Genomic DNA, 26,889 nt, shown 5'->3' with positions numbered 1-26,889 from the left:
GTCTGGAGGCAGCGTCACTGGTATTTTGGGCACTCTTCCCACTACAGGTCCCTGAGGTCTAAGGGTGGTCAGCGGATGAGACCTGTGGGAACTGTGGTTTAAACCTATTCAGCCACCTGGTTTAGCTGGTGAGCTGATTCACATTTATTTTCAGATTGTGGAGGCTAATCTAGAAAATTAAGGAAGTGACAAGAGAAAAATGTATCCGAAGGGAAGGCCTTGGATAGTTCCCAGACCTGAGAGATTGTGTGTAGTCTCCATCCTCAGAGATGTGCAGAGCACAGCTGGACACAGCCCTGGGTCCCCCAAAAGTCTCCATCCTCAGAGATGTGCAGAGCACAGCTGGACACAGCCCTGAGTCCCCCAAAAGCAGAGCTGGTGGCTGACGACAAGGTACCAAGGGGTGCCTTCTCCAGACAGGGACGTTCCCTCCATCAGCAGCAAGCAGCACCGTGCACATGGCAGGCAGGAACAGCTGGGAATGCCAGGAGATGGTTTTTCCTCGTGTCATCCCCAGCCAGTGACATCAGGCAGCCTCCAGTGGCTGTGGTATTACTGCCATCCTTCACAGGTAATTCTTCTCCCAGCAGTAAGCAACAAGTGTCCACACAGGCAGCTTCCTGCTGCTGAAGGTGGCTTGGCAAACACTGTCTGGTTTATCATTACTCTTCTCCTGGGAGGGCAGCCCAGTTAAACGCTCCAATGCTCTGTTACATCCCCATTCCAGTCACTAATCCTCACCCCAGGACTCCTTGTGAGCACACGGACACCCAGCTCGGCCTTGTGGGGAAGAGCAGGGATCACCCCCGAGCGCTTTTCCCCTTGGAACAGCTTTGCCAAAATTCGGGACAGTCAGAGCCAGCGGCTGGAGCTGGAACTCCTTGGCCCCTGAGCAGCACCGCACCTTGCTTTGTCCCGCAGAGGCCGAGAAAAGGGCGGAAAAAAAAAAAATAAAATCCCTCCTGTGCCCTCCTAAACCTGGACAAAGCAGGTTTTTTAATGAAAGCAGCACTTAATCATTATTCAGTGCATTCAGAGTGGGGGATATTTGATGCAAACAGAGAGTTGGTTCAAACTCTCCCGTACCGGCTCCCTCTTTGTCCCTCCGTGAGCCTGGGAATGGGTGTGATCTCCGGGTAGGAGTGTCTCTGCGGTTAAGTAGAGGATTGAATTACCGAACACTGCTGTTCCCGAGCTGACAAGGTAGCAGAACAGTGAGCAAAAAGTGCCTTGGAACTCGGCGAAGAGGAGAGAAGGCGCTGGGCTTGGCGGAGAAGGGACACCTGCGAGGACACTTGGCAGCAAGGTAAGCAGCCTCCCTGCACCCCTGCCAGCTTCAATAAGGCCAGAACTGTTCGATAACTTTTGTGATGTGGGATAGCAAGAAACAGACAAAAAATTAATATGCTTCATACTTTAAAAAATTAATAACAATAATCCTGTGTCTGTGCAAGGAGCCCACCCTGATTTACATCGTTTGGGGCTGAACAAACAGCTCTGAGCTTGCCAAGAACCCGTCCGGGCTCCGTATCAGCTCCGAGGACACATCTTTTCCTTTAGCTCTCTGCAAAGGACTGGCTCTGATTTCGTGCAGCAGCCAATTAACAGCGTTTTGTCCGGGCCTGGATTGTTTTGTGTTTCGCTGCCGTGGGGATTTGCCGAAAGCTCGCCTGCCTTTGGGGCGCATTTTTTGGGTTCAGGCAGCCGCAGAAAGTCTTTGGGAGTTCTCATCGGTGGGGTTTATTGTCGTCTGGTCGACAGATTGCTAATGGCCGGGCTGCTGTGCTCTGTAAATAGAATGTTTTCTCATCCTGCTCGTTTGAGATGCGAGTTGCACTGAGGTAAAATTGAGTTGTAATGGAGTTGAGCTGCAGGCTCACTTGGCAGTATTTTTCTTAGGCGTGCCTATTAGGAACATAAATATTTAACTCAAAGGAGAGCTGATATGAATTAGCATCTGTGGGAGGTTCACGCTTATTCAAGGCTGCCCTAACGCAGATGTAAACAAGTGTTACAGCAGCTGAAGCAAACCGGCCCCGCCAGAGCAGCACTTTGGTGGTGAATCATGCAGGTGCTTTTTACACACCGCAGCTAAATGGGCTGATTAGAGCCTGTAAAGTAGAGATTAGACAATCGCAGGGCACTGGCTTTCCTCTTCCGCGGGGTTTTACTGATCCCCAGGGATGCCAGGTGGAAGGCAGTGCAAGGACGGGCAGATCAGGAAAAAAACCCCAACAACTGTCTTCCCTCACCTTTCTCCTGGCAGAGCCAGGTGAGCCTCCCCTCCTCCTCCTCCTCCTCCTCCCTGCACAAACAGGATGCCTTTATCCTCCTCCAGCTCCCTTCTCACGGTCTCATGATGCTTTTTCCCAGGCAGGACTTTGAGGCAGTAGTTACCAAGGTCCCCCAGCTGGGAGCAAAGGTTCTGTACCCTGGCTGTGAGCAGTGTCACCCTGATCCCCTGCCTTCTCCTGTATCTTGGGGCTTCTGCTTAGGCTGAGTCAATAAATCCCTGCTCTTTCATGGCCAGGGATGCTGAAGATGTTCATGGTCCTTTCCGTGGAGCTGTGCAAGTTTTTCTGCACTTTGAGCATGAAAGTTGTCATCCTTTCTGTCATGGACCACCCATCCTGTGCCCCAGCTGTGTTTTTATCACCCCTGGGGAACACTTGTGCCACCGCTAACCCTCCTCAAGGTCCCTCCTTCACGACATTTTTGTGTCAGCCTTCTGAGATCCTCACTGGGCTAACACAAGCCACAGGTTGGGCTTTCCATGTGTGAAAGGTCCACCTGCCCAAGGAAGGACTCCAGTGTGGCCACACCACACCCAAAATATCTCTGCTCTAGCTCTTTGTTTATTCATGTATATTCTTCATCTTCTGTTGTCCCCTCAGAGGAACAGATCCTTCAGTCACAAGGGGAAACACTCTCCCACAACTCATTATAATCCCTCCTCTCATGAGCTCTCTGTACATATAATACAGCCCTGGAAATGGGCTTAATTATGGTTTATCCTGGATGGTTGTACATTTCTACTGTATTTCCACCCATTCTGGATGTGAAAGGGATGCAGAAAGGGGTGAATATTATCATTTAAAGTCTTTTTGGCCTCTTTCACTCTGAAAAGTCCAGGCATCAGGTGATGGGCATCCAATTCAGTTGCCTTGATTTCCAGGGATCTCTGCTTGTAACACAAACCCTCTCGTTTGTTATGTGTCTTCATCCGAGCCTCTCCAGGCTTATCTGAGGCAGTGCTGGGTACAGTAACACGGGAACTTGTTATTACCTTATATCCACGTCAAGGATGTGGCACATGGGGGATGTTAAATTGCATGGTTGGGCTCCATCCTGGGCAGTTCCTGAGCTATTCAGAGCAGTCAACCTCTTCTACCTAAAAATGTCCTGTTGCCATGCCCTGGGATGAAAGGAGAGGTTTGTGCCTGGCCCTTCATTTAAAACTGCTCCTACAAAAACAGCTGCACAGGGCAGGAAACAGACAGTGCTGGAAATCATGGTCTTTTTTGGGTTAGAGAGACTTTCTGGGTACCTGTCTTTCCTTTGGGAGTGTGCTAGAGCCTGAATTACTGCCCTTTGTTGCTATCCCGCCCATCCCAGGCTTTCAGATGCCTTGTCCCCTGCCTGGTGCTCAGACAAAACTCCCTTTGGCAGCTCCAGGTGGAAAAGGTTGTCCAGGATGAGTGACTCTGCCCAAAGCTGGTTTTGCAGTGTTTTCAGGGATGTTTTATTCACCTGGCTTTGTGCAGGTGACGTGCTGCTCTCTCTGCTTTCATTTCGGCCCAGAGAAGCTGAGTGGCCCCTCCAGAGTCCCAGGAGAACCCAGAGCAGCCTCATAGTCCCCTCGGGGCTGGAAGGGCTGGATGACACAGTGACAAACCACGGGTGTGGTGTCAGCACAAGCCTGGAGGGTAACACCGCTCTGGGTGACTGCTGCCACAAAGGTGTGTGGTGCTGGTGTTCCCCTGCGAGGAGATCCTGGGGAGGGCTGGCTCTGTTTCCAAGACCTTAAAGCTCAGAAAAAGCAACTCACAGCCTGGCTCAGCACCATCCCAGTGGAAGCTTGGGCTGGGTTAATTGGTCCCCTTTTGTTGTGACACAGGTCGGGTGTCTTTCATTCGAGTTGTGTCAGCCAACACTCACAAGGGATGAGCTTCCCTTTGCTGCTTGAGAAACAAAACTCCCCCCTGAATAAACCTTTTACATCTCACTGGGCCAGAGATGGAAGTGCGGAGTCACCCACAGAGCACCTGCTTAGGTCCAGGGCTTTTCATTTGCAATCCAAAATGGAAACCTGTTTGGGGTTTTTTGTTTTTGTTGTTTTGGTTTGGTTTTTTGTTGTGTTTTGTTGGTTTTTTGTTTTTGTTTTTTTTTTTTTTAATGGAAGTCCTGAGTTTCTCTTCCCAAGCTTGAGGTCATGCTTGCAGGTCTGAACTGGGACAAAACTGAAACAGTCCTTCTGTTTGGTACTTAATATTAATCTTGCCACTTTCCACTGGGAAGCCAATGCTCTGGAACCAGTTCTCCAGCTGGTCTGAGTGGAGGAAGAGCATCTCCTCTGCTCCATCACCACCAAAAAAAGCTCCTGAGGGCAAGGGCCTATATAACTGCACTTATTAAACTGTGCACCAGGGAAAAGCTACTCTTTGTCTTGCACACATACACATGTGTGAATTCTTACAGTAAATATAAAACTCTTACGTGCAGCAGCAAAGATCCTAACTCTTAGACTTGTTTTTTGAGAAGGATGGGCCAGGTGGGCACTGGCACTTGGGTTGAAAGGAGGTTTTATTTATGGTATTTGTCTTAGTTCGTGCTGGCAGAATCTTGGGGCACAGTGGGTGGGACTGAGCCCCCAGACTCTGGGAGAGTGGGAGGGAAGTGTGGCAAGCTGGGCTCTCCACCCGGGAGTTTTCCAGTTGGGCCAAGGGAACAGCAAGTCCCTTCTGTCCAAGATTCACTGGATCTGCCCTAGAGCAATCACCAGGATGAGGGGAACCACCCAGGGGAAGCCCTCCTCAGACCTGTGCAGCTGAAACTGAGATGCCCAGGAGAAGGTGGATAAATCCCAGTCTCTAACTCCCTCTCCTCCCCTTCCTCCAGGCTCTGCATAGGAAGCTGTGGCCTTTTCCTTAGTTTCAGCTGCAAAAATGCATTTTTCTTTAGTTTTTCTCTTTCCTGTAAGTTTTTGGAGTGCAGGTGTTCCTCAGGACACTCTTGAACAGGTGAATAAATGCTCTTTTTCTCCTCCCTGATGTCTCAGCTCTGGTTTTATTTAACCTGCAGCCATGGGGTTAAATCATACTATGTTAAAACACTGATGTGGAAAAGAATGGTAACTTTTTTTTCGTGGAGGTGATGAGTAATTAGAAGTTAGTTAAAACCTGAACCACTTCCCTGAAAACCAGGAAGAGGAATTAAAATGTCTTTGCTTTCCTCCTGCGTGCACCTCCTGCCCTCGCCGTGGCATGAAGCCCTGCCTTTGGATGCAATGCTGGTGCTGAGCCAGGAATCTCTCCCTTTCAGCAGAGGAGAAAGAGCCAAAAGAAAGGAGAGATTTGTTCCTGATGAATTGGCAAGCTACCTGCTCACCTTTCCCTTGGGATGGCTCCGTGCTGTTGCTGACAAAACCCCCATGGAGAGGGGCTGGAGGTGCAAAGGATACCTCTGAAGTAGGTGTGCGCCAAGCTGAAATTTATTACTTGACAAAAATGCACCTGGCCCCACACCAGCACAATGCAGGGGGCTTGTATGCAGAAGGTTTTTAACAGCTTCTTGTGCTTGTTTTATTTTTTCTCATGGATCTTCAGAGAGGTGGGTTTGCACAGCAAGAGTTTGTTACTGGTCACAGGGGCTGATCTCAGGGAGAGCTTCCTGCAGCTCAGCCTCTGCTGCTGCTTGGGAAAGCTTTGAGTCTTTTAGGGCTGCCCTCAGCCTGCAGAGATCCTGCCTGCCTGGAAGAGCCTCCTGCTTTCAAAGACATCCTGGGGAAGAAGGACTTGCTGGGAAGGAATTCAGCCAGGAGCTGCGTGGGTGCTCTGACCTTCTCCGTAGGACACCAAGGCAAGGCCTGCCAGCCCCACCTTCAGCCAAGTGGCCCTGCCTTTTCCAGAGCCAGTCACTGCTGAGCCCTGGGCTCCACATCCAGCCTGGTGGATGTGGAAACTCAGACCACATGACCTGGGAGCTGTGGCTGAAGTCAGAGTTGTGATTTAATTGTCAGTGCATTGTTCCTGCACTGGGAGAAGTTTGCTGGGACAATGCAGCTCCGTCGTTCCCAGGACAGGCAGTCAGCTGGTAAAATTTTAGAGGGAGGACTCAGAAATAGCAGCAGTTTGTGGGAGAAAAGAATCTGCTCTTACAAATCAGTTCCCCAAGAGCATCTGCTTAAAGATCAGGCTGCTGGAACACCACCAGCAGTGAAATGAACAGAGAGGGACAAGGGGGAATGTGAAGTGCAGTGTGGAGAGATGAGCAATATTTCCTGGATGGAGTGAGGTGTTGAGCTAGAATTTATGGCAGGTGGTAATACAGCTGCAGGGACTGGTCAAAGTCAGAGGAGATAAATCATGAGATGCCTTCCCTTCTAAATCAGATCTCCTCTGAGGAATTCGAAGGGGAAGATGAGAGACAGATTGAGGGCTGGTGCTACTGGAAAGGTGGTTATTTCCCAGCAACCTGGCATTTCTTTGTGCTCTTTGCTTTTATGTTAGGAACAATGGAAGGATTGGAGGATTAGTGCAAGGTCCATCCTCACAAAGAGCTGAAAGATGAAGCTCACAGCCTCAGTGGTTTTCTGGGAATGACCAAGTATCAGCTACCGAGTCTAAGATGCCAGGAATGGCCAGGAGGGGAAGGCACAGGTTATAAGAAGTCACACGAAGCCAGAGGTCTGTTTCTTGTAAGGCCCAGGCCTTACAGGGATGGTGCTTGGAGGTGGGGTAAATTTCCAGGATTCAAGAGACTGAGTCCAGGAAACACTGGTCAGTTTTTTTTTTTCAGAAAGGGCAAAATGGTTATTGCACTTACAGAGCCTGAGAAATTCCTTGGCTAGGTGAATCCAGGTTTCTGCATCCTTTAAATTTACTGAATAGGGAACTCAAAACCTCTCCTGGGCTGTAGAGCGCTTAGAGTTTGAGAGGCCATCATTAACATTAAACCATCTCTTCATCCCAGGCTCTTGTGTCCTCACTCACGTTAACCCTGAACAGGCTGAGCGTCCTCAGCATCCCAGCCCACGGGCAAAGAACAGAAAACACCAGTCACCTGTGGTGTGGTGACCCTTGGCAACCATTCATGGAAAAAGGGGAAAACCTGCCCCTCTTAAACCAGAGAAGTCCCCTCTTATCTCCAGAGCCACTGACCCTGAGGAGAGGAGCACACTCCCAGTCCATCCCATCCGATGCCCCATCTCGGGTTTTGATCCAGCACTGCTTCAGCCTAAAAAAACCCTTCAGACCATTTCAGGGTCCATCCTGATGATCTTGTAGCCTGGACAGGGGATCTTTTCTGACCAGTGGAGGTGCCTGAAGCACGAGGGCAAATCCATGTGGGATTGCCAAATTATTTCCAAGCCCAAGGGCAGGAGCCACTTTCTGGAAGTGCAGCACCTGAGCAGCAGCTCATGGCCACAGAGCCCCAGGAGCTGAGCCCAGAGAGCACAGCCCAGCCACTCACCCATCTCATTTCAAAGACATTAAGTAAAGCCAAGGCTGCCAGCTTCCCTAATAAGCTGTTCCAATGTTTAATTGTCCACCGTGATCAGAAATAGCATCTTATTTCAAGGCCTGCTTTACGTAATTTTAGCTGCCAGGCAACAGCCCTTTCCAAGAAGGCTGAAGTGCTCTCTGTGGTCACCCAGGCGTGTCTGGGCAGAGCCCTGTCCCTGGCTGGAGGGCCACACTGAGCTCCTGAACCTGGACCTCACAGGACTTGGAGCAGGAGGATGAGCTGAGCTGTGCTTTTTCCTCTTTTCCCATCCCCACAATACATATCCTGCTCCCTGCCCTCTCCACCACGCTCCAGCACATCCAGCCTGGGCTGGAGAAAGGTCTTACAGCTCCGAGTGTGTGACAACATGAGAGAGAAGACAAGCCCCACTGCTGGCCCTCCCTACCCATGACTTTCCTGTGGCATAAAAGCTGATTTTTCTCCTCTTGCAACAGAGGGATAAAAGACAGCTTACCCAGGCTGAGTGCTGAACTTCTGGACAGTCACTCAGTAGGGACAGTCACTGGTCCTGAGCTGTTGTAGCTGATGAGCCACACGAGGGAACTCCAGTGTTGAATTTCCCTCCTCTGGGCAAAACAAGAGTTAACCACCGTCCTCTCTGCAAACAAAAAATGGCACCTACTTGGGCCCAGATGCCCAACTACAGTGGAGACAATGAAAGCAATTCAACAGCCCCTGGTTTACCTCATCTAATGCCAGTCCAAGTATTCCCAATAATTAGGCCTTTCAGCCTGGAAAGGCTGGAGCCACAGCTGCTTCCTATTTTCCCAAAGCTGTACAGAGCATTAGTCATTTCACTGGGGTTTTTTTATTACCGTGACTACAGCCCAGTAAGCACGGGCCAAAACCCAGGCAAGCTAAAGCAGCCTGGATTCAGGGTGTGCTTCAGGAGTTTGAAATGTTCCCCTGTCCCCTTCCCGAGTCCTGGTTTCTCCTCCCCACCCAAAGAGCCCAAGGCTGCCCTGGAGAAATGTCCTGCTCGGTCTGGCTTCCCAACATGGACTGAGCTGACCCAAAGGGAGCAGTGATTGCTGGCACTTCCACCCCCGCTATTAATCATTAACCAGCCTTGGGAGTGACCTTGACACTTCATTAGTCACGTAGTCCTTCCAGAAGGCAAAGCTTTTCCCCACGCTGTGCTGGTGGGACAGGGCATGAGGGTTGGATTTAGCGGGCAGGAGCATTGCTGTGATTTTGGCAGTGCACGAAGGGCAGTGGGTGTAAGGGAGGCCCATCTGCCTTCACCCACCAGCTTTGTCACCTGGATTGTGGCAGGAAAAGCCCTGACTTTAGCTCTGGAGGCTCCAGGTGCCCCTGGCTGGAACAGCCAGTCAAGGGCCAGCCACCGACGTTCGGTTTCCAGGTTCTCTGCCCTCAGCCAAGACTAGCATGTGATCTTTGCCATTTAATTTAACGCACCTTAACGAAGTGGTGATGACCCAGCAGAGCAGCTCCAAGCCAGAAGCTGCCTTTGCTATGCAGTGATCACCTCTCAGCCCACATTCGTGGGGTGAGCTTTTCTCCTCTTCCCGTGGAGAGAGGAAGATTTTCCTGGAAGTGGTGGCAATAGGATAGGCTGGCCCTGGAGGTGGAAATTGAGCAGTTGCATGTTATTAATGTGGGGGCAGAGAGATGAGCTACGGCTGCTTCTCTCCTCCCTTCACAGGTAAATTGTGTCTGGCCAGGGAAGCAAACCCACCCCCATAACCAGTGATTTCCCTGGTGAATTCCTGCACCAGAGGCAGTTGACTCACGAAGCTTGCCAATTTGCATTTCACCTAATGCTGAGCAAAACTGGTTTGACTGAGTTAAGGGCTGCCCCAGACACTGCTGTTGAAACCCCACAGTGAACCCTCCAAGACTTAATATCCCTTTTTTTCTTCTTCTTTTTAAATTCTAAAAGTTTCTGCCCTTCATTATTTCAGCACAGATGGGAAGATTTCACTCCATAAATACCAGATTTCATGTCTGGACAGGAGTTGAATTATGGGATCATCTGATTAAAACCCCCCTTTAAATCATTAATGAAAAGAGCTGTCTGCTTGTATCTGTCATATTCCTATTATTTCCAACTTGGCCACCAACCAAAAGAAGCTGGGAAGTCCGAAGAAGCAGACAGCCTTGTCTGTGATTCACAATCCCCCAGCTAAAGCACTGAGGAGGAAAGGAGGGACACCATTTCTCAGAGAAGTGGGGGGTCAGCACTGATTGTGAGGTTTCAGATGGAGAAAGGATCCCCAGGAGAGGAGATCCAAGAGCCTCATTTTTAGCCAAGTATGTTTGATTGGGAATCTGTGAGCGCTGCTGGCTCTCAGAGGGTTCTGTCCAGCACAACTGCCTGTGGTCAGAGGAATCTCAGCATCTTTTGGGTTAATTTTTCTGGGAGAGGTTGGGATGCTGGGGGAAGCAGGGATCCAGATGTGTCCCACAGCTGGCCAGCTGCTGGTTTCCTGAGCTGTTAGCAGGACAGCAAGATGCCTGCTGCCTTCCACAGCAGGGAGAAGTGTCAGTGGAGCTAAAAAAACTCCACTGCCCTCAAATATAAATGTCTTTACTGGCTTTGTTTTCAGGTTCTTCCTGTTTTGATGCTGGAAGGAAAAACCCCTAAATAAATTTAAAAGATGGCTGAGGGAAGGAGGCTTTATTTGGGTTTTTCTTTGACAGGGACCTTTTGAGTGTGATATTAAAATAAAGGAGAGGTCTTTTGGCTAAAGAGCTGAACTAAGACCACGTTTTTGTATTTAGTTCCTGATAGCCCTGTACTGCAGGGCTGTAGGTGAGTCAGGACACCTTTTGGAGCACTGGCTGTCTCCTCTGTGGACACTGAAATATCTTCCTGGATCTGGCTTTTAATCTGCGTGGGTGTCAGTCACCTTTCTGGAAATTGAAGTGAAAAATGTCTTTTTTTGTCCTTGCTGTTTGTCTTCCTGCCTGGAAGCTCTCTGGGGGACATGAGAGGGAGCTGAAGGTCGCTGAATGTGTTCTTGAGGCCACATGGACTCAGTCTCCAGCCGTCCTTCTGTGTTCAGGAAGGAATGAGCACTTCTGACCCCTGCTGCTGAGCACTGCCAGACTGTGCCTGCTCAGGTAACGGCGAGGTGCTGGGGCTGGGCCCAAAACACCCCAGGAAACACCTGCATCTCCCTACTGCCTGAGCAAGGAGCCAGGGTCTGGCAGCTGTGGGAGGCCTGGATGGACCAATGTTCCTGCCTGTGGCAGCATTTTTTGTGCTCTTACTTAGAGGGCAAACTCTTCAGGGTGACCAGTGCTTGTTCTGACCTCACTGTGTCACATGCAGCAGCCGTAACACGAGCAACAAACACCCTCTGGCAGGGATCACGTCTCTGCTCTTCCCTTCCTGCAGAAGAACAGTGAGCTGTGTTTTCTCTGGAGGCTGGGCCTGGGTTTGTGAGCAGGACTGGCTCGTAGGGAAAGGGCTGATGTGGGCTGTGCCCCCTGCACAAACACAGCCTGTCCCGTGGCTGAGCCAGCTCCGATAGGATGTAACTCCACGTTTTTATGTGCATTGCTTTGGGAGTTCACTTGCTTCAGGAAGCTGCCCTGTAAACAAGCTGGGTTCAGAAGTTGTTTCTTGAGCAAAAACCTCAGCAGTAGGAACAGGGAACATAGCTAAGGATCGTCCTTTTATTTTTCCCCCCACAACTGGTAGATATGATAGAGGATGGATGGGAAACCTCCACCCATCAGAGGGGCAGCTGAAGACACAAAAAACATCTCAAATATTCTCAGACACCTTTGTGTGGGCAACCTGAAACCTGCTTCTTCCCCGTGCAGGTAGGAGGGCTTAGGGAGTTGCTGGGATTTGTGTAAAATTGACATTGTGGTTATTGATTGGATCAGTCTGTGTCCTCTGCTGTGCCTGCGTGGAGCTGGGAGCCCTGCCCTGAGATACCTGTCTTGGTTTAGTCTCAGTTTAGACCTGGATATTGGCCTGAAGCAAAAAGGCTTCATTCCTTGGGCTCCCAGTGCCCCAAGGCCAGGAGACCTGACCTGCCCTGACCTCCAGTGCCTGGCCCAGGAGGACACAGGATTCCTGGAGGTCCACTCCTGTCTCCTCCACCCCTCGTACCACGGTGGGAACAAACCAGTCCTGATGTCAGGTCCAACAGCCCAATGGATCCTTTCCACCTGTTCAAATCCAGTGAAAATAATCCCCCACCCAAACAGCAGTGTCCTGTCCAGTGTCTGCTGGGCTGTGATCCTACGCTTTGCTTTCCATGAGCATGGACAGCCTAACTGTCAATAACGAAGAGACAGAGACGCTTCCCAGTGTGGATTTTCTGTATTAAACCTGCTCTGATGGTAAGAGGAACCCAGCTGACCAACACACTCACTGTTGCATCTAATTATATAATTATTTTGGGTTTTCTTCTTCCTTTGCCTTCCAGCTCAGACTGCAGGATGGCAGACGGTGACACAAATCTCCCAACCATCGAGAGAAAGCTGGGACTGCAGATATGGGGCATAGAGGTAGGACAAGAGTGATGGCACATGTCCTCTGTCACAATCATGTCACATGTCCTCTGCACCTCTGTGTGTTTATGTTTCAAGGAAGATGAATTCTTGGCAGTAATCTGTGTGGGAAAAGAGGGTCCTAAAGATAAGATACACTGGGAAACAGACTCAGTATTTCCCCATGAAATGTTCAACATGTTATTGTTTTGGTTTCCTGCTCTGTAAAAAGGAGATGATAATATTTACTAAGGAAACAGGAATGTGGTGGGACTGAAAGCATTCCTCCAGCACTGGAAGCTTTTCTCACCCCTTTTTGGGATCAGTGCAAGGCTGCTTTAACACACCAGAAATTCCCTGTTTCACCAAGCTGGGTTATCCATAGGTAGCCTTAGTCCACACCAGCAGCTGCCTGTGGAAGACACCTATTTTTGCAGCAAAGGCATTCCATGGAGTCCATCTGTACTTCTTCCTTGCCTTTCCTACTCCGTCTCACTGCAAGGAGAGATCCTGCAGTCTGTGAGGTTGCCTTTTTGCTGCTGCTGGTATCTGATTTTGGATTGGAGCCAAGCTGTGCTCAATTCTGCCTTTTTCTGGCCCAGTTCACCAAGAGCATTCCCCTGCAATGAGAGTGGGTTTTCACTGAGGTGCAGAATCCACTCAGAGGAGCAGTGGGAAGAGGCTCCAACCTCTCCAAGTGAAATTCAGCAGGTCACAACCATGTTCCAAATATCACAGGGTCTTCACCTTTCCATTTCTCTCCAAAGCACTGCACTGAGCTGCTTTCTAGAGGAGCTGTAATTAGAGCTGTGTGGGTTCACAGGGGTCAAGCTGGTATGCTGGGTGACAAGTCAGGCCAGCAGAAGAATGTGTGTCTCTAATTTCAGGGAACCTCAGAGCCAGCTCCAGCCCAGGAGCTGCGTGTGGACTGGTGGGTGGCACAGCCAGGCATCTCTGCTGGGCGGGCGTGGCTGGTTAATTATGCACTTGTGCCAGAGGAAGTCTGCAATTAGGGTCTGGAGGGGTGAGGGACCATCAGTGTCCTCAATTCTGTCTTTTCTCAGTGCTGCTGGTTGCCCTGACCCGCTGGCTGAGTGGTTGTCCTAACAAAGTGCTGAAAGTTATCTTTGAACTCACGGGCAGTGAGTAAAAACTGTGCCCAAAACTAAACCTAGAATGAGATGTGCTCACTCCCCTGGGAAATTCCCTACAATTGCAAGCTCTGTAACACTTCAGCTTGACCCCCAGGTCTAAATCCACAGGACTGCAGAAAAGTGAGGAGAGTAAAACATACCTGTCAGCCTGTCCAAGCAAAATCATCCTTTTCCTCTTCTCCCACCTTAGTATTTTAAATATTCCCTCCAGAAGTGGCTTTTCCCGGCTCACAAACTCAGCCCTGATTCTTCCTTCTCCAAACCCTGATTGTCACCTCAGTGTTTTGTGCACCCCAGCCTGTCCTGTTTATACGCGCCAACTTCTGGCTCTCCACTTTTAGCAATGACCCCAGCTCTGATTTCCTTACAGAACATGAAGATGGTTCCTGTACCTGAAAAAGCTTATGGGACTTTTTTTGAAGGAGACTGTTACATCATTTTGCACGTAAGTAAGACGGCAAACACCGGTCTCTGTTCGGCAACTGGTTCTACCCTTTTTGTTTAGATCTGCCTTGGTTCCTAGGTACCCTGTCCTGTGGGAAAAGCACTGTTGAAGTGGCTGTGCATGTGTGCTCACCATCTAATCGTGGATCTGAATTTCACGTGGCTGTTGTGACAACACTGTCTGTTTAGTAAATCAGAACTTCAGAGGAGTCATTAACTTAGTAATTCATTAAAAGTGTTTATCTTCCAATCAACTGAGTCATGCCCAGGCATGGCAAGATGACCAGTACATTCCTGGAAAACTCAATCAAAGCCCACATTTAAATGATTTATGGGAGTCCTTGGGGGATGTGGCCAGCTGGAGGGTCTCATTTTTAGCGGGTGATGTGGGACATGAAGCTGTTCCATGTCGTGTGTCACGTAAGCAGCAGAGGCTCTGCAGCCCGTCTCATGTCCCCGTAAGGACACTTCAGCCCCACCCAAATTTGGTCCAGACCTACCTGCAACCAGCTGAACCTGGGCTGGCTGTGAAGGACTGCTGAGAACCAGCTCTGCTCTCTGCAAACTGCCTCGTGGTCTCAGATTTTGGCTGGAGGATGATTTGTTACACTGACCTCCTAAAATCCCTTCCAAATCCCTTCACCTGCATAGAGCAACCCAGGCAGGTCCCATTGTACCAAAACCCATCCATGTGGTGGAAACCAGCAGCATTTTTCATTTCCTGGGTTTGGGCCTGCCTCCTGCAAACATCTCTGTAGTGGAGAGGCAGCACTGCCCCCAGTGCCCCTCTGTAACCAACTGCACATCCACCAAATGCCAGGATGGGAAAGCAGGCTGGGACTGCAGCACAGGATGTGTCTCCTGCTCAATTGCCCCCCACACGTGCCTTTAGGGTACCTCCTGAGTGCTGAAAGCCTGAGCTACAGGCCCACAAACCCACACCCAGAGCAGAACACTGGAGTCCTTGCAGGGAGCTGACAGTGTAAATGTGGATTTTGGTGCTCACAGGCTCAGATTCTGTTGCAACAACTTCCCCAGGCAGAGGAGCCCTTCATCAGCCCACTGTTCTCCTTTCTCCTGGAAGACAGGAGGGTAGAAACACTCATCTTTGCATTCTGCTTCTTTACTGGAGCCTCTCCAAATAAAGATTGTCCGTGGGACAATGGGGCTTTGATCATCTTCAGTAGCAATGTATTAAATTGAGCGATTTTTCCACAAATTAATTACCTGTGCCTGAGGAACAGAGCTGCATTTTATTCAGCTCCTTCTGCTGTGTTTCGCTGTGGTATTACTGCACAAAGCAAATAAACAGAACTTAGTGTCAAATCCAGCTTATAAAATGAGCTTTCATTACCTTTCCCAGGTGCCCATGGTGGGATTTAACACAGTGGGTGCTGAAAAATAACTGGCACAATTCAAATAACACTGAGCACACCTTCTTGTCAGCCTGCTTGCCTCCTTTTTCTAGGCTGCTGGAGTTTCCCGTAATAAGAGGAATCCCAGCATGCACGCACTGGCTCAGCTTCATTTGGAGTTATGTCTGTTTTGCAAGTCAGCAGGAATTCTGAGATAGTTTGTGCTGCTCTGTCATGTGCTATGAGAACTACAACAGGAAAGAAAGGGTAGCATCTCCAGGCAAATAAATAGCAGTGTGCATTGCATTTCAAAAGGTGATCTATGGGAAGAATCTGCTTAAAGTCTTAATATCAAAATATACAATAGTAGGATAAGCTCAACACATTAATTGCACGGGTGCTCAGTTTTCCTTGATTATAGGAGTTAGAAAAGAATATCAGACAGAAACATCCTTCAGTTCAGTTTATAAAATCCATAAATTGCTCTGCTGAATAAGGAGAGCTCTGGGCTGAGCTCCCAGGGAGCACCTGAGGCTCTGTCCTCTCTCCCCTTGCCCAGGAGAAAGGCAGAACTCAGAAAGGTCACTTGGTTTTCCTACACAAAAATGGACTGTGCTGTCAAGGTTCTTGCTTCTTTTCTTCCTTTCCAAGGTCAGGATTAGTGCACAGAAAATGTAGGTTTCGTGTTCAGGCTTGGATGTTTATTATTTCTTACCTATTTACAGACCCACAAGCCATGAGCTCTAACTACCTAGGTAGAGAAACGAGGTGAAATAGAGAGCTTCTAACTCTCCCTAAGGTTATTTAAGGGATAATTACCCAATAAGGAGGTGACACCTACATTGTTTATACTTTTGACCCAATAGTGACCACCCAAGGCCCGCAATGCAGACCTTCTTCACCCAATTACAGAAAACCACCCAAATCCATGAAGAAGAAGGAAGAAGCAGGTGAAGGAGGACTTAGACAACACCCCAAATCCTCCATCTTAACTCAGATGTATTACTATATACTATAGTATATAGTATAAAGTATATAGTATATTATATACTATAAAATCCCAAAATCCAAGTTTCCAGACTTCCAACACCGTGCCTTCACCCGGGCTTATCCTTCCCACCTCTTCCAGACCAAGAGGACGTCCCGTGGCTCCTCCGTGGATCTGCACTACTGGATTGGCAGGGATTCCTCCCAGGACGAGCAGGGTGCTGCGGCCATGTACGTCACCCAGCTGGACACGGCGCTGGGGGGCAGCCCCGTGCAGCACCGCGAGGTGCAGGGACACGAGTCCGAGACCTTCCAGAGCTACTTCCGTAATGGCATCATGTGAGTAGCTCCAGGTGACCTGCACTGTCCTGGTTTAGGGCAGATTTGGGAGGAAACATCCGAATGGGGGGTCCCTCTGGGAAGCACACCCAAGTGGTGCCTCCCACCAATCGGTCCAGGAAAAAAATCTCCTTAGAGAAAAGTGGGAAAAGCTATTTAACAAACAAAGTGCCCACAAGCACAAAAAAAAAGGAATGATATGAAACAATAAAACTTCTTGTCGCTCTGAGGTGAGGTGGCAAACTTATAACGTCAGCTCCTTCAGTCTCTTATCAGTCCCTGTCCCTTCAACACTGGAAAATGCCATCCTGGGCCCCAGTGAGCTGCAGATGTCAGCTCCCAGTGCTCTTCTGGGTTTTCAGTCCAGAGCAAGTTTAAACAGTTCCAAGAAAAAGAGAAAAAAAACAGTCCAGGGTGCTTCTCTCCCTCAGCTAGCTAAAACTAGCTAAAAGCACAGGAGATCTCTGTCCTGCATCCTGTCTGTGCTGCAGACAGCACAGTCCAGGACCGGAGTGTAGAGTAGGGAGTGCAGTCTCTGAAAACAAACCCCATGCTGCTTCTTCCACCCCCTTCACTCTCAGAACCAGTCTGAAAGGTACAGAACACAATATCCAACATAAACAGAACAGACAACTGGGGGTATAAGCATCATAAAGTCTCCCCAGGACAGCTGCACTGAGGTGGGTTGTGGCCCCTCAGGTTCCCTCTGCTTCTCTACGTCCGAGACATCCATATCTCAAAAATGTGAAAAATATGGTGATGCATTTCTGTGTGGGGCCAGAATGTTATTAGCCCCACAAAGGTGCATCACACCCGAGGGTTGCCCGCATCCTCTCGGAAATGGCTTATAAAAATAGCAAGATGGCGTGATCAGAGGTGTTTGGAAAAGTAAAAGGTTTTAATTAAGAAGAAAGTAAACTATACAAAACAACAGAGTAAAAGCCATGCAGAGTGCAGGGAGGATCCCAACACCTGCTGTCACACCCCGAAATAGTCCTGAGAGTCTCCCTGTTTGCCTTTTAAGTGTGTGATGATCAAGGTGGGATTTTTGGCATGCTGCCGTATAGAAATAACTACAGTTCTTGAGGTACAACTCAAACCCTCCAACAAGTGCCTTTGAGTTGGAACCGAGCCAACTATGGTAAGAAGAGCATCAAAGTTTCTGGTTCTTTGCCTTATAAGTGAAACAAAGAATTAAACCCAAATCCTTTCCTAATATGGGAACACCTGCTAGGTTGGGGGGTGCGTTACTACAATACGGGTCAGCAGTGACGCTGGTTAAAATTCAGAGCAAAGAATTCCCATTTTGAGGGAATTGTTTGTAACATCCAGTCTGGAGCCGTTGCATTCTGTTCCACTGGTCATTTGCCCAGATCCTTGCAGTAATTGAATCTTAACCTCCCTTTTGTTCACCTCAGGGTCTTCATTCCTCTCCTCCACAGACTTTCAAGTGCCCATTCAGAGCACTTCAGACTAATATCCACCCTAAAGTGAAGTGCTGATTTGGCTCATACTGGGTGTAATATTCCTGTTGAGGAAGGAAAGAGTGGCTGAACTTTTGTCATCTAAAAGATACTGTTGAATACATGATATGTTGATATATTGAATCCAATCCCGGGGTCTTTGCTCACTCTGGGGTTTTTGGAAGGACTCCAGTCACTGTCCTCCAAGGAAGATCTTCACTGGCAATGAACAGCCTGAGTGCTTTGGTTTCAAACTGCTGAAGGAAATGCTGATGTAAACCCATCCTGGGTCAGTATCTTCCGTCCCAGCCTGGCTGAATATCTCTGTCTTGTGCAGCTCAACAACCTCTCATGAATCTCCTCAGAACTTTTCTGAGACAGAAAAGTGCTTTTAGCCTCATCTTAAAGATGAGTAAGGGACAACGAAGGACAGAAAATCAGACCCACAAAACCAGTCTGTTTGGAAACCTATCTGCCTCTGAAATCAGCATGAGTTAGAATTCATCTGGGTCTAAACCACATCCCCGTGGTCAGTGAGGAAGTCTGAGGCAGAATGAGAAATTAAAGCAACCTCTTTCCACTTCTTGGCAGGTGGACTAATCACCAGAGCATCCTATCTTAAGCTGTGCCAAACAGGTCTAAAGTGCCGTGAGTCACATTTCTGACCACATTAGCCAGTACTTTTCCAGCTATGATAAAATACATCTATTACCCACATGGCAAAAACTACAATCAACAATTGTCTCTTTTTTCCCCCTAAATGGCAGTTGCATTGTGTCAATTATTACTGTAGTGTGAACAATAGATCTGTTTTCTAAAATGGTCTAGGCTATGTAAGAGTGGATTAGACTTACCAAAAATATTAAAAGGGCTGTGGGGCTTCCTGTGGGGGGTTGAGCCCTCTCACGGTTGTGCAAAGTTGCCACGAGAGAGGGGATGGCATTGTGGCATGAGGTGATAACAGTGCTGAGAGTGGCTACTGCAAAGTGCGTGTTCAAGGATGGAAGAAAAAAATTGGGAGGTAAAATCTGAGAGAAAAACGGTGTCCTGTACTTGTTTACAGCTTTGTTCTGCTTCTGGCTACGGTTTCCTGTCTAAGCTGCTTTTAATAGAGTAACTATTTTGAAGAAAACAAAGTTTCAGCAAGAAGTTCGTTTTCTGCCAAGCCGGTTTCATATTTTAATTGAATGCTTATGAACTATTTCAGTTTTGGGATGCCACTGCCATGGTCAATGGAATTTTCAGTTTGGTTGTGTTACGATTCCATTGCCATCTCTGACCTGCCTGTTCATCTTCTCCCAGAATGTTTAATGCTTAAAATCAATGGTCTTGAAAGTCTTGTCCAACCTAAATGATTTTATGATTCTGTAATTGTGTGCACAGCAGCAACACAACACCCATAAGAGGCAGACTGACACCATGATAAGGACCACGAACAGCAGTGAAGCAGCCCAGCATTTACCACTGCAATTTTAGGACTTTGAGGTTATTTTGCCTCTAGATATTTTAGTTACCGCCAGATGCTTGGGATGTTCTGAGAGGATAGAGGGCAAGGTTTTCTAACCAGCTCTAACTCTTTATTCTCTGCTGCCCAACAGCTACAAGAAGGGAGGAGTGGCTTCAGGATTTAAGCATGTGGAGACCAACATGTACAACATCAAGCGTCTTCTTCACGTCAAGGGCAAGAAGCATGTGTCAGCCACAGAGGTAAGAAGAAGACCTTGCTCTTCTTATGGCTCATTTCTCCTTCCCTCTCCTCCCTCACTCATTTTTGAGCAGATTTGCCTGGTGGGTATCTCATTTCTGCTCAAGAACTTCCATTTCAGGGCAGTTTCAAGTCCTTACTTGGGGGTTTGGTGTTAGCAGGAGAGAAGCCACTGTGCTCAGTGAAGAGCTGAGTGCCAGCAGAATGAGCAGTCACTGCAAACCCATTCTTACATCCCCAGGCACCGGTTTTCCTTGGCTGTGACTTGTCACCTGCAGTTCTCCTTGTCCTCCCCACTTTGCCAAACTCTCTCATTTCCCTGTGACAGGTAGCACTCTCCTGGGACAGTTTCAATAAGGGAGATGTTTTCTTGCTGGACCTTGGTAAAGTGCTGATCCAGTGGAATGGACCCAGCTGCAGCATTGCTGAGAAATCCAGGGTGAGTACAGGTGAAAGCCACGTGGTTTAAGGTGGCATTTTTTGATGCCTAGGGGGAGAAAAAGAAGAAGAAAAAACTCACAGTGTTTTCACAGTCAAAATCTTAAGAGCAACAACATGGTGATGATGTAAATAGCGACAAATTTTCTACTTGCCCATCTGCTGGTTTTAGAGGCCCATGAAATTGCTTTGCTCCAGTTCAGAACTGGCCTCAGGTTGCATTTCACAGGGCAGCCAAGGGCACATCATTAGTTCCAGCCCCAGAAAGTCATCCAGCTGCCTCTGGAGCTCATCTCCATCCCTCTGTGCCCTGTTGTTTGCATGGCATAGGGTTAGAAAGTCAGCAGCTCCAGTAGGTTTAGCTGCAGTAACCACCCCAGGGTAGATTAATTTTCTTTTTTTGTTTTGTTTTGTTTTGTTTTGTTTACAGCATCTTCAGGGAATTCTGGCTTGGTCAGTATGAGACAGGCAGGAATACACAACCCAGGTGCTGATAGGTCAGATCCATAGCGCTTAAGGCACTTTGCAAAGGGATTGTTATCCTTATTTTACTGATACAGGAGCCAAGATACAGAGACATAATAAAGCAAAATACACCAGTGGGTCATCAGCAAAGCTGGTGGCCAAGCTTGTGGTCATTATAATATTAAAAGGCAGGTGGGTCTACTCTGTGTGTGGTGTCCCCTGATGAACTGGGAGAGGGGGAATCTCCACAGGGAATGCCATTTTTGGGCTGCAGCGGAGATCTGTGGATGCTGAAGAAGATACAAAGCAATCCTCAGGGGGAGCAGATTCATGGCTGCTGGGCTCATCTCAGGCCTCAAGCAGGTCAATCTCTATGTCTAATAAAAAGAGGAGTCTTTCAAAGCTGTTGCAGAAGGAGTCATGGGAACAAAAAAAAAAAATTCAGTTGAAGACGAAGATTTCAGCCTAATTAGCTGCTTAACGCTTCACGCTGCTTTTCTCACAGAAGACATCCATGTTTTTTTGAACACTTGAAACATTTAAATGTAAAACGTCACCGCGGGGTGGCTGGGGTCCTGCAGCTCTGCAGCATCCTGCCTCGTTGGCCTCAGCATGTGTTCACATCTCTTCCAGACCATCCCAGGAGATCACTGGACCTGCTGGTGCTCAGTCACACACAGGCAGTGCCTATTGTGGCTCCCACACGCCTGTGCCCTGCAGGAGCAGCGTCAGCAGCAACTACAATTAGCAATATTTTCCTTTGAGTTAGTTAATAATCAGGCATTTTACAGACATATCTGCTCCTTTAATAGCTAAATTTGGAGGGCACTATAGGAGCTTCAGAGAGCTGTGGTAACCTGTTTTGGGCTGTTCTCAGTCATTGCTGGGGGTCTGGGGCTCGCTGGGTTTGTGGTGCGTGTCAAGACTGACCCCTGCGGGTCCTTGTGCAGGGTCTTGCCCTGGCTCGGAGCATCAGGGACAGCGAGAGGGGCGGCCGTGCTCAGATTGGCATCATTGACAACGAGAGGGACTCCCCGGACCTGATGCAGATCATGAGGATGGTGCTGGGCGAGCGGCGTGGTGAGCTCCGCGACGCCACCCCCGACACCAAGGCGGACGAGCTGCAGAAAGCGAACGTCCGGCTCTACCAGTGAGTCCTGGCTGTGCTCCAAACCCCATCCCTTCCCGCAGAGTTCTCTCTGGGGTCTGGCTCAGCTCTGTGCCTCTGTCTTGCAGTGTCTATGAGAAGGACAATGACCTGGTGGTGCAGGAGATCGCCACCCGGCCCCTGACGCAGGATCTGCTCCAGCACGAGGTGAGACAAAGCCAGAGTGGCCTTTCCAGTGAGAAAAGGAGGCTGTGGCTCACTTTGTTTTCAGCTGAGCACCTGTTTCCTGAAAATTATCAGGCCTTCCATCACTAGGAGAGCTTAGCCCTGCTGTTAGGTTAGGACAGCTAAGCCCTGCTACAATCTCAGCAGCCGGAGGTAGGTGGTGTGTTGAAGCTGTTCCAAGAAGAGATGGCAAATTGATGCTCCCAGCCAAGGATTATATTAGCTTGGCAATCACAGTGAGGGAGAGCTGCATACCAGGAATAAATTCCAGATGGAATGAAGGCTTCTGAATACCTGATGTTCAGGGATAGCCTTCCCTCTGCTGACTCCAGAGCAAATAAATACTCTGCTCACGGAGGTTTGTTTTCCTGCCGTAGCAAGTGGCTGGTCTCAGTGACCCACCCTGGAAGGAGATTTCCTGTCAGACCCTCTGCGCAGAGTTTTTCAGAAAACAGAGGTTTTTCCTCTGACTAAAATTTGGCAGAGAATTGCTCATCCTTAATTCTCTGCAGTGCAGACCAGCCTCTTCCAACGCAGCGCTGTGCCGCAAGGCTCCCACTCCCCTTTTCATCCTGATGTCAGCCTTGTTAAAATCTCAGGCTCCCTTTGCACACACATAAAGCCTTTTTTCTTCTTTCATAGTTCAGTTTGTAAAAGGAGCAGCCTTTGGTCCCACAGTGTGTTTGGAGCACCAGCTCTCAGCAGTGGGGATGGGCTCAGCACACACCTCATCCCCTTTGGGTTTGGGATCCTGCTGCGTTCACAGCAACGCAACACTTTGGGCTCCAGATCAGGGATCTCAATGAGGACAAAATATTCAAGCCGAAGATGTCTAGCTTAGACCTGTCCTGCCCCTTTAGTAGCAGATTTGGGCATAAATGCAGGCAGCAGCCGGCTGGGGTTGATATTTCAGCATACACTTCTCCTGGCCCCCTTTAGAGCTGGTGGTGGTTTTGGTTTGAGAACACCTCCTGTGAGGTGCTAATAGCCAGTTTTGAGCATTGCCTGAGAAAAACACATGCTTTATCTAGTTACAGTTATAAATCAGCAGCCTGGGCCTGGTTTGCCCACACCTGTGAACCCCTGCCCTGTGGGGTTGGTGGTAGTTGTACTCCATTTATAAACCACAAGAAATTCATTCTCTGTCACCTCTGATAATGGCTGCACCAGGGTTAAAGCTCTGCAAGGCAGAGAAGTGAGCTAGATATACATCTGTTCTAAATCTTCAAGATGGGTCCAACCTGATTAGCTACAAGTGATGAGCTTTTCCTGCACAGAACTTTTCACGTCTGTTTTTTTTCTGTTTCCTGTTTTTTTGGTTTAACCTCAGGACTGCTACATTTTAGACCAAGGTGGCTTCAAAATTTATGTCTGGAGAGGAAAAGCCTCCAGCCCAGAAGAGAAAAAAGCAGCATTCACTCGAGCTGTGGTGAGTTGTAATAGAGTGCAAATAATGTCATGGGTGGTTGATATGTGCTGATCTAGATCTGACCACTAATTACAATTAAGTATAGGTCTTGGGGAGCTGGCCTGTGTAATAACAGAGAGAGAAGTTAAATGTCCAGGGGAGGCACAATGACATCAACACAAAATTGTTAGTCATCAAATTGTGCTAGGACTAAGACCTGCCACTAAAACTAAGAAAAAAACCTAAAGGTTAAAGAAAATAAAGTATAAAAGAAAATACTTTTCTACGCAGTAAATAGTGAACTTCTGGAAACTGTTGGTTCAAGGGATGTTGGAGTCAGAAAGGATCAGGAGGGTCAAGATAGGATTAGACAAATTCATGGCCAAAAGGTGCATTAAAAGGTTATAAAGGGGCTCTGACATCCATGTGCTATTTTCTGTCAGAGCATTTCCTCTCAGAAAAAATTAGCCTCAAGGGAGCCTGGGCAAGTAAGGTGTTGGTATTTTTTTACAAGTTGGCAGGTTGAAGTGAAGGCTATGAGGGAACATGGCTTTTAATTAGACATTTACTTATGGGAAGAATATAAGTGGCTTCATCTTCCATGAGATCTAACTAGGACATACTGAACTTCAGTGGTTCCAACTTCAGTAAGGTCCTACCTGGAGACTCCCAGCTTCAAAAGTATTGCACCTATTGTCTCAGAGAAGAAAAGCTTAAAAAACTTTGCCTTAAAACTTGCCTCACTGTGTGCTCCTTTCAAGAGCTTGACTCAGGCTCATTTTAGTAGGCAATCATCTCTGCAAATTCTGGCCCTGAGCTACACATGTAGAACAAAAGATATGTCTTTCTTTCAGTGTGGCAGGTGGGAGGGACGGGAGGACCATCTGCTCTGCTTTTCCCTGAGGGCAGTGTGTGGCTGCAGTTTTTACAGCAGAAGCTGGATGCTCAGAAAGCCACAACCAGGCTCCTTCCCCAGACCACTGCCAGCACTGCACCTCGGGTCATCCTGGAGCCTTCTGAGATAAACACAGGAGCAGTTCCCAAAACTGAGCAAGGATTTTGGCATGGTGGCAGAACACAGAACATTTTTTTCCCCACTCGTATTGTATCAAGCACCTCTGCTGAAGTAGTCTTTTAACTCAGTGGTGGCACTATGGCAAAGAAATTATACGGCTTTAGGGAAAAAAAATTAAAAGATGAAAAAATACTTGTGAGAGTTTAGTCCCTTCGGAACAGACTTCATGCTCTGGGGGTGCTGAGTTGCCTCCACGCCTTCACTCCCATGCTCTCTACCAGGGTACAGGCAGGACAGTCTTCCTGGCTTAGAGAGGGACAGAAAGTTTGGAGACAAGGGGTAGGAGTAGGGTTCAGTCCCCTAAAGACAGAAGTAAACATGGATACTACAGCAAAAGCCTTCAGTTACTTCTGATCAGTCCGAATGCAAATCCTGGACTGAATCCTGCCCTGTGTTCAGTGGGGGACACTCACTCTTCAAGCTGGTTCAGGTCCACACACCTCTTCTCATGTCTGTAAAAAGTAAAAATCCCACTAATGACCTTTCTGAACCCCACCAGGGCTTTATCCAAGCCAAAGGTTATCCTTCATCCACCAACGTTGAGGTGATCAATGATGGAGCGGAGTCTGCCATGTTCAAACAGCTCTTCCAGAGGTGGACGGAAAAAAACGAAACACAAGGGCTGGGCAAGGTCTACACTACAGGCAAAATTGGTGAGCACATTGGTCCTGGGCTTGTCTTCCTACCTGTGCTAAGCAATAGCTGAGGGAACATCATTCACATCAACTGTCTCCTGCCTTCAGGATCTCGAAAATCCAATGTACGCTCTCCTAGTGCCTTCTGTTTTCCATCTTCTTCAGTAGATGGAAAGGATTCATGAGCTGAATGGCATTCAGGTCTGGTGAATTTTCTTCTGTGAAGCAAATTGCCACTTCCTCTAAATGCAAATGTTGGCAGAGAGTCGCTCCCCTCTGAACAATTGTATGCAAAATTTCCCACTTGCAGAAATCCCGAATTCCCTTTATAAAGGGCTAATGCTGTGCCTGATAAGGACTTCTGCTTTCATTTACACTGGCATCCATCCAATCCCCTCCTGACGTCAGTGGAATGATGCTGTATTTACAGCGGGTGTAAATGTATTTATCACACTGCTGAAGGGAATATTACAATGCATTAACCCCAAGGAGTAAACAATTCCAAAGAGAGAGAACTTGTTGATGAATGATGGGGAGGTGACAGAGATGCTGAACATCTCCATCAATAACAGATTGAGAGCCACAAATCTCTTTCCCTTGCAAGTTCTCTCCATCTCTGTGTCTCTCCGTGCTGTCTGTAAATACTTTCTTTCTTTCTTTGTCACGAGCTGGAGAAATGTAGGCATTTTATTTCTGAAATCAGCATTTTAAAATGAGGGAAATATTTATCGATTAGGAGAAAAATTAAGAATTTTCAGTCAGGAGACCACTACTATTTTTAACAGCTTGCCATCACTGGAACATGCTGTGTGGCCAATTCCAGCCTGTAACAGGTCAAGACGGAAGTGTGTGAGCTCTTGCATATTCCAAAATCAACATTGGTTTCCTGGGGGCAGGAGGGGCTTCTTGCGAAACTGGACTGGGTTTTCCTTTCTGTAAATGATTACAGAATGATTACAATGATTGTGTGAGGATGATGGAAGGGTTTGTGTGTGGTTGTGCATTCACTGGGTCCTTGTTTTTGTTCTGCTGGCACACACAGCCAAGGTGGAGCAGGTGAAGTTTGACACCACCCAGCTCCACGCCAGACCTGAGCTCGCAGCTGAGCAGAGGATGGTTGACGATGCCTCCGGGGAGATCGAGGTGAGGGAGCTCCTCTGACTGACACAGGGTGCAGTAATCTGCCTGTTTCCAGGCATTACTTGGTTTGTTCAGCTTGGGGAGGACTGAGGATGGACCTCATGGCAGTTTAAAGCTTCCTCATGAGGGGCAGGCACTGATCTCTTCCCTCTGGTGACCAGTGACCTGAGGGAGCACCTGAAGCTTCAGTGGTGTGGTAATACAGGTTAGTGCGTGGTCAGAGTGTAATGAACCACGTGTAAATGCATCAATCTCTGAGGGTCCAGCCTTTGCAGAGAGGTGGCTAAAATTAATTTCAGCGAGACTGCTCTTCAGAGGTGTTTTGTAAAGCAAAAGGTTTAGTAAGGAAAAATAACAAAATAACAAACGTTACAGAAAACAAAAGATAAGCCACCCACAGGTGGCTGAGAAACCTCTGACACCCTGCTAAGAACAGTCCAAAAAGCCTCTCCTTTTTTTGTGCTCCTTCCTACATACTGAATGTTTTAGGAGGGAGAACCTGGCTTGCTGCCAATAAGGAGAGAGACAGGATTTGAAGAAGTGACAAGGTCCAATAGGTGCTTATCTCTTGGCTCTGAGCCAATTACTGCCAGGAGGGTTTGGAAAAATATAGGTAAACTTCCTAAAATGTCTGGAGGTAAACTGAAACTCTTTCTCTATTTGGAAACACCTGCTGGGGGTGTGGGGTGCATTCCAACAGTGTGGTAGCCAAAAGGGTTATGCTCTGTC

At 48.2% G+C, this 26,889-nt stretch overlaps 1 protein-coding gene across 1 annotated transcript in view; it reads left to right on the top strand.

Annotated features, from left to right (window-relative positions):
- The first annotated feature begins 749 nt into the window (after positions 1-749).
- VILL (villin like) overlaps positions 750-26,889 on the top strand; it is a 35,906-nt gene continuing 9,766 nt past the window's right edge. Inside the window, exons 1-11 of the mRNA XM_066201567.1 lie at positions 750-1,306; positions 12,156-12,237; positions 13,744-13,818; positions 16,302-16,498; positions 19,560-19,668; positions 19,995-20,105; positions 21,520-21,719; positions 21,806-21,884; positions 23,233-23,331; positions 24,885-25,038; positions 26,063-26,163. Coding sequence (XP_066057664.1) covers positions 12,169-12,237; positions 13,744-13,818; positions 16,302-16,498; positions 19,560-19,668; positions 19,995-20,105; positions 21,520-21,719; positions 21,806-21,884; positions 23,233-23,331; positions 24,885-25,038; positions 26,063-26,163 — 1,194 coding nt within the window. The 5' untranslated portion in view covers positions 750-1,306; positions 12,156-12,168. The remainder of the gene's footprint in view (positions 1,307-12,155; positions 12,238-13,743; positions 13,819-16,301; positions 16,499-19,559; positions 19,669-19,994; positions 20,106-21,519; positions 21,720-21,805; positions 21,885-23,232; positions 23,332-24,884; positions 25,039-26,062; positions 26,164-26,889) is intronic.

The sequence above is a fragment of the Chamaea fasciata genome, unplaced genomic scaffold (genome assembly GCF_029207755.1).
Source record: "Chamaea fasciata isolate MVZ Bird 193981 ecotype frontalis unplaced genomic scaffold, bChaFas1.0.hap1 SCAF_1, whole genome shotgun sequence".
NCBI lineage: Eukaryota > Metazoa > Chordata > Aves > Passeriformes > Sylviidae > Chamaea > Chamaea fasciata.
The sequence above is the reverse complement of the archived record's forward strand: the minus strand, read 5'-3'. Positions and strand labels throughout refer to the sequence as shown.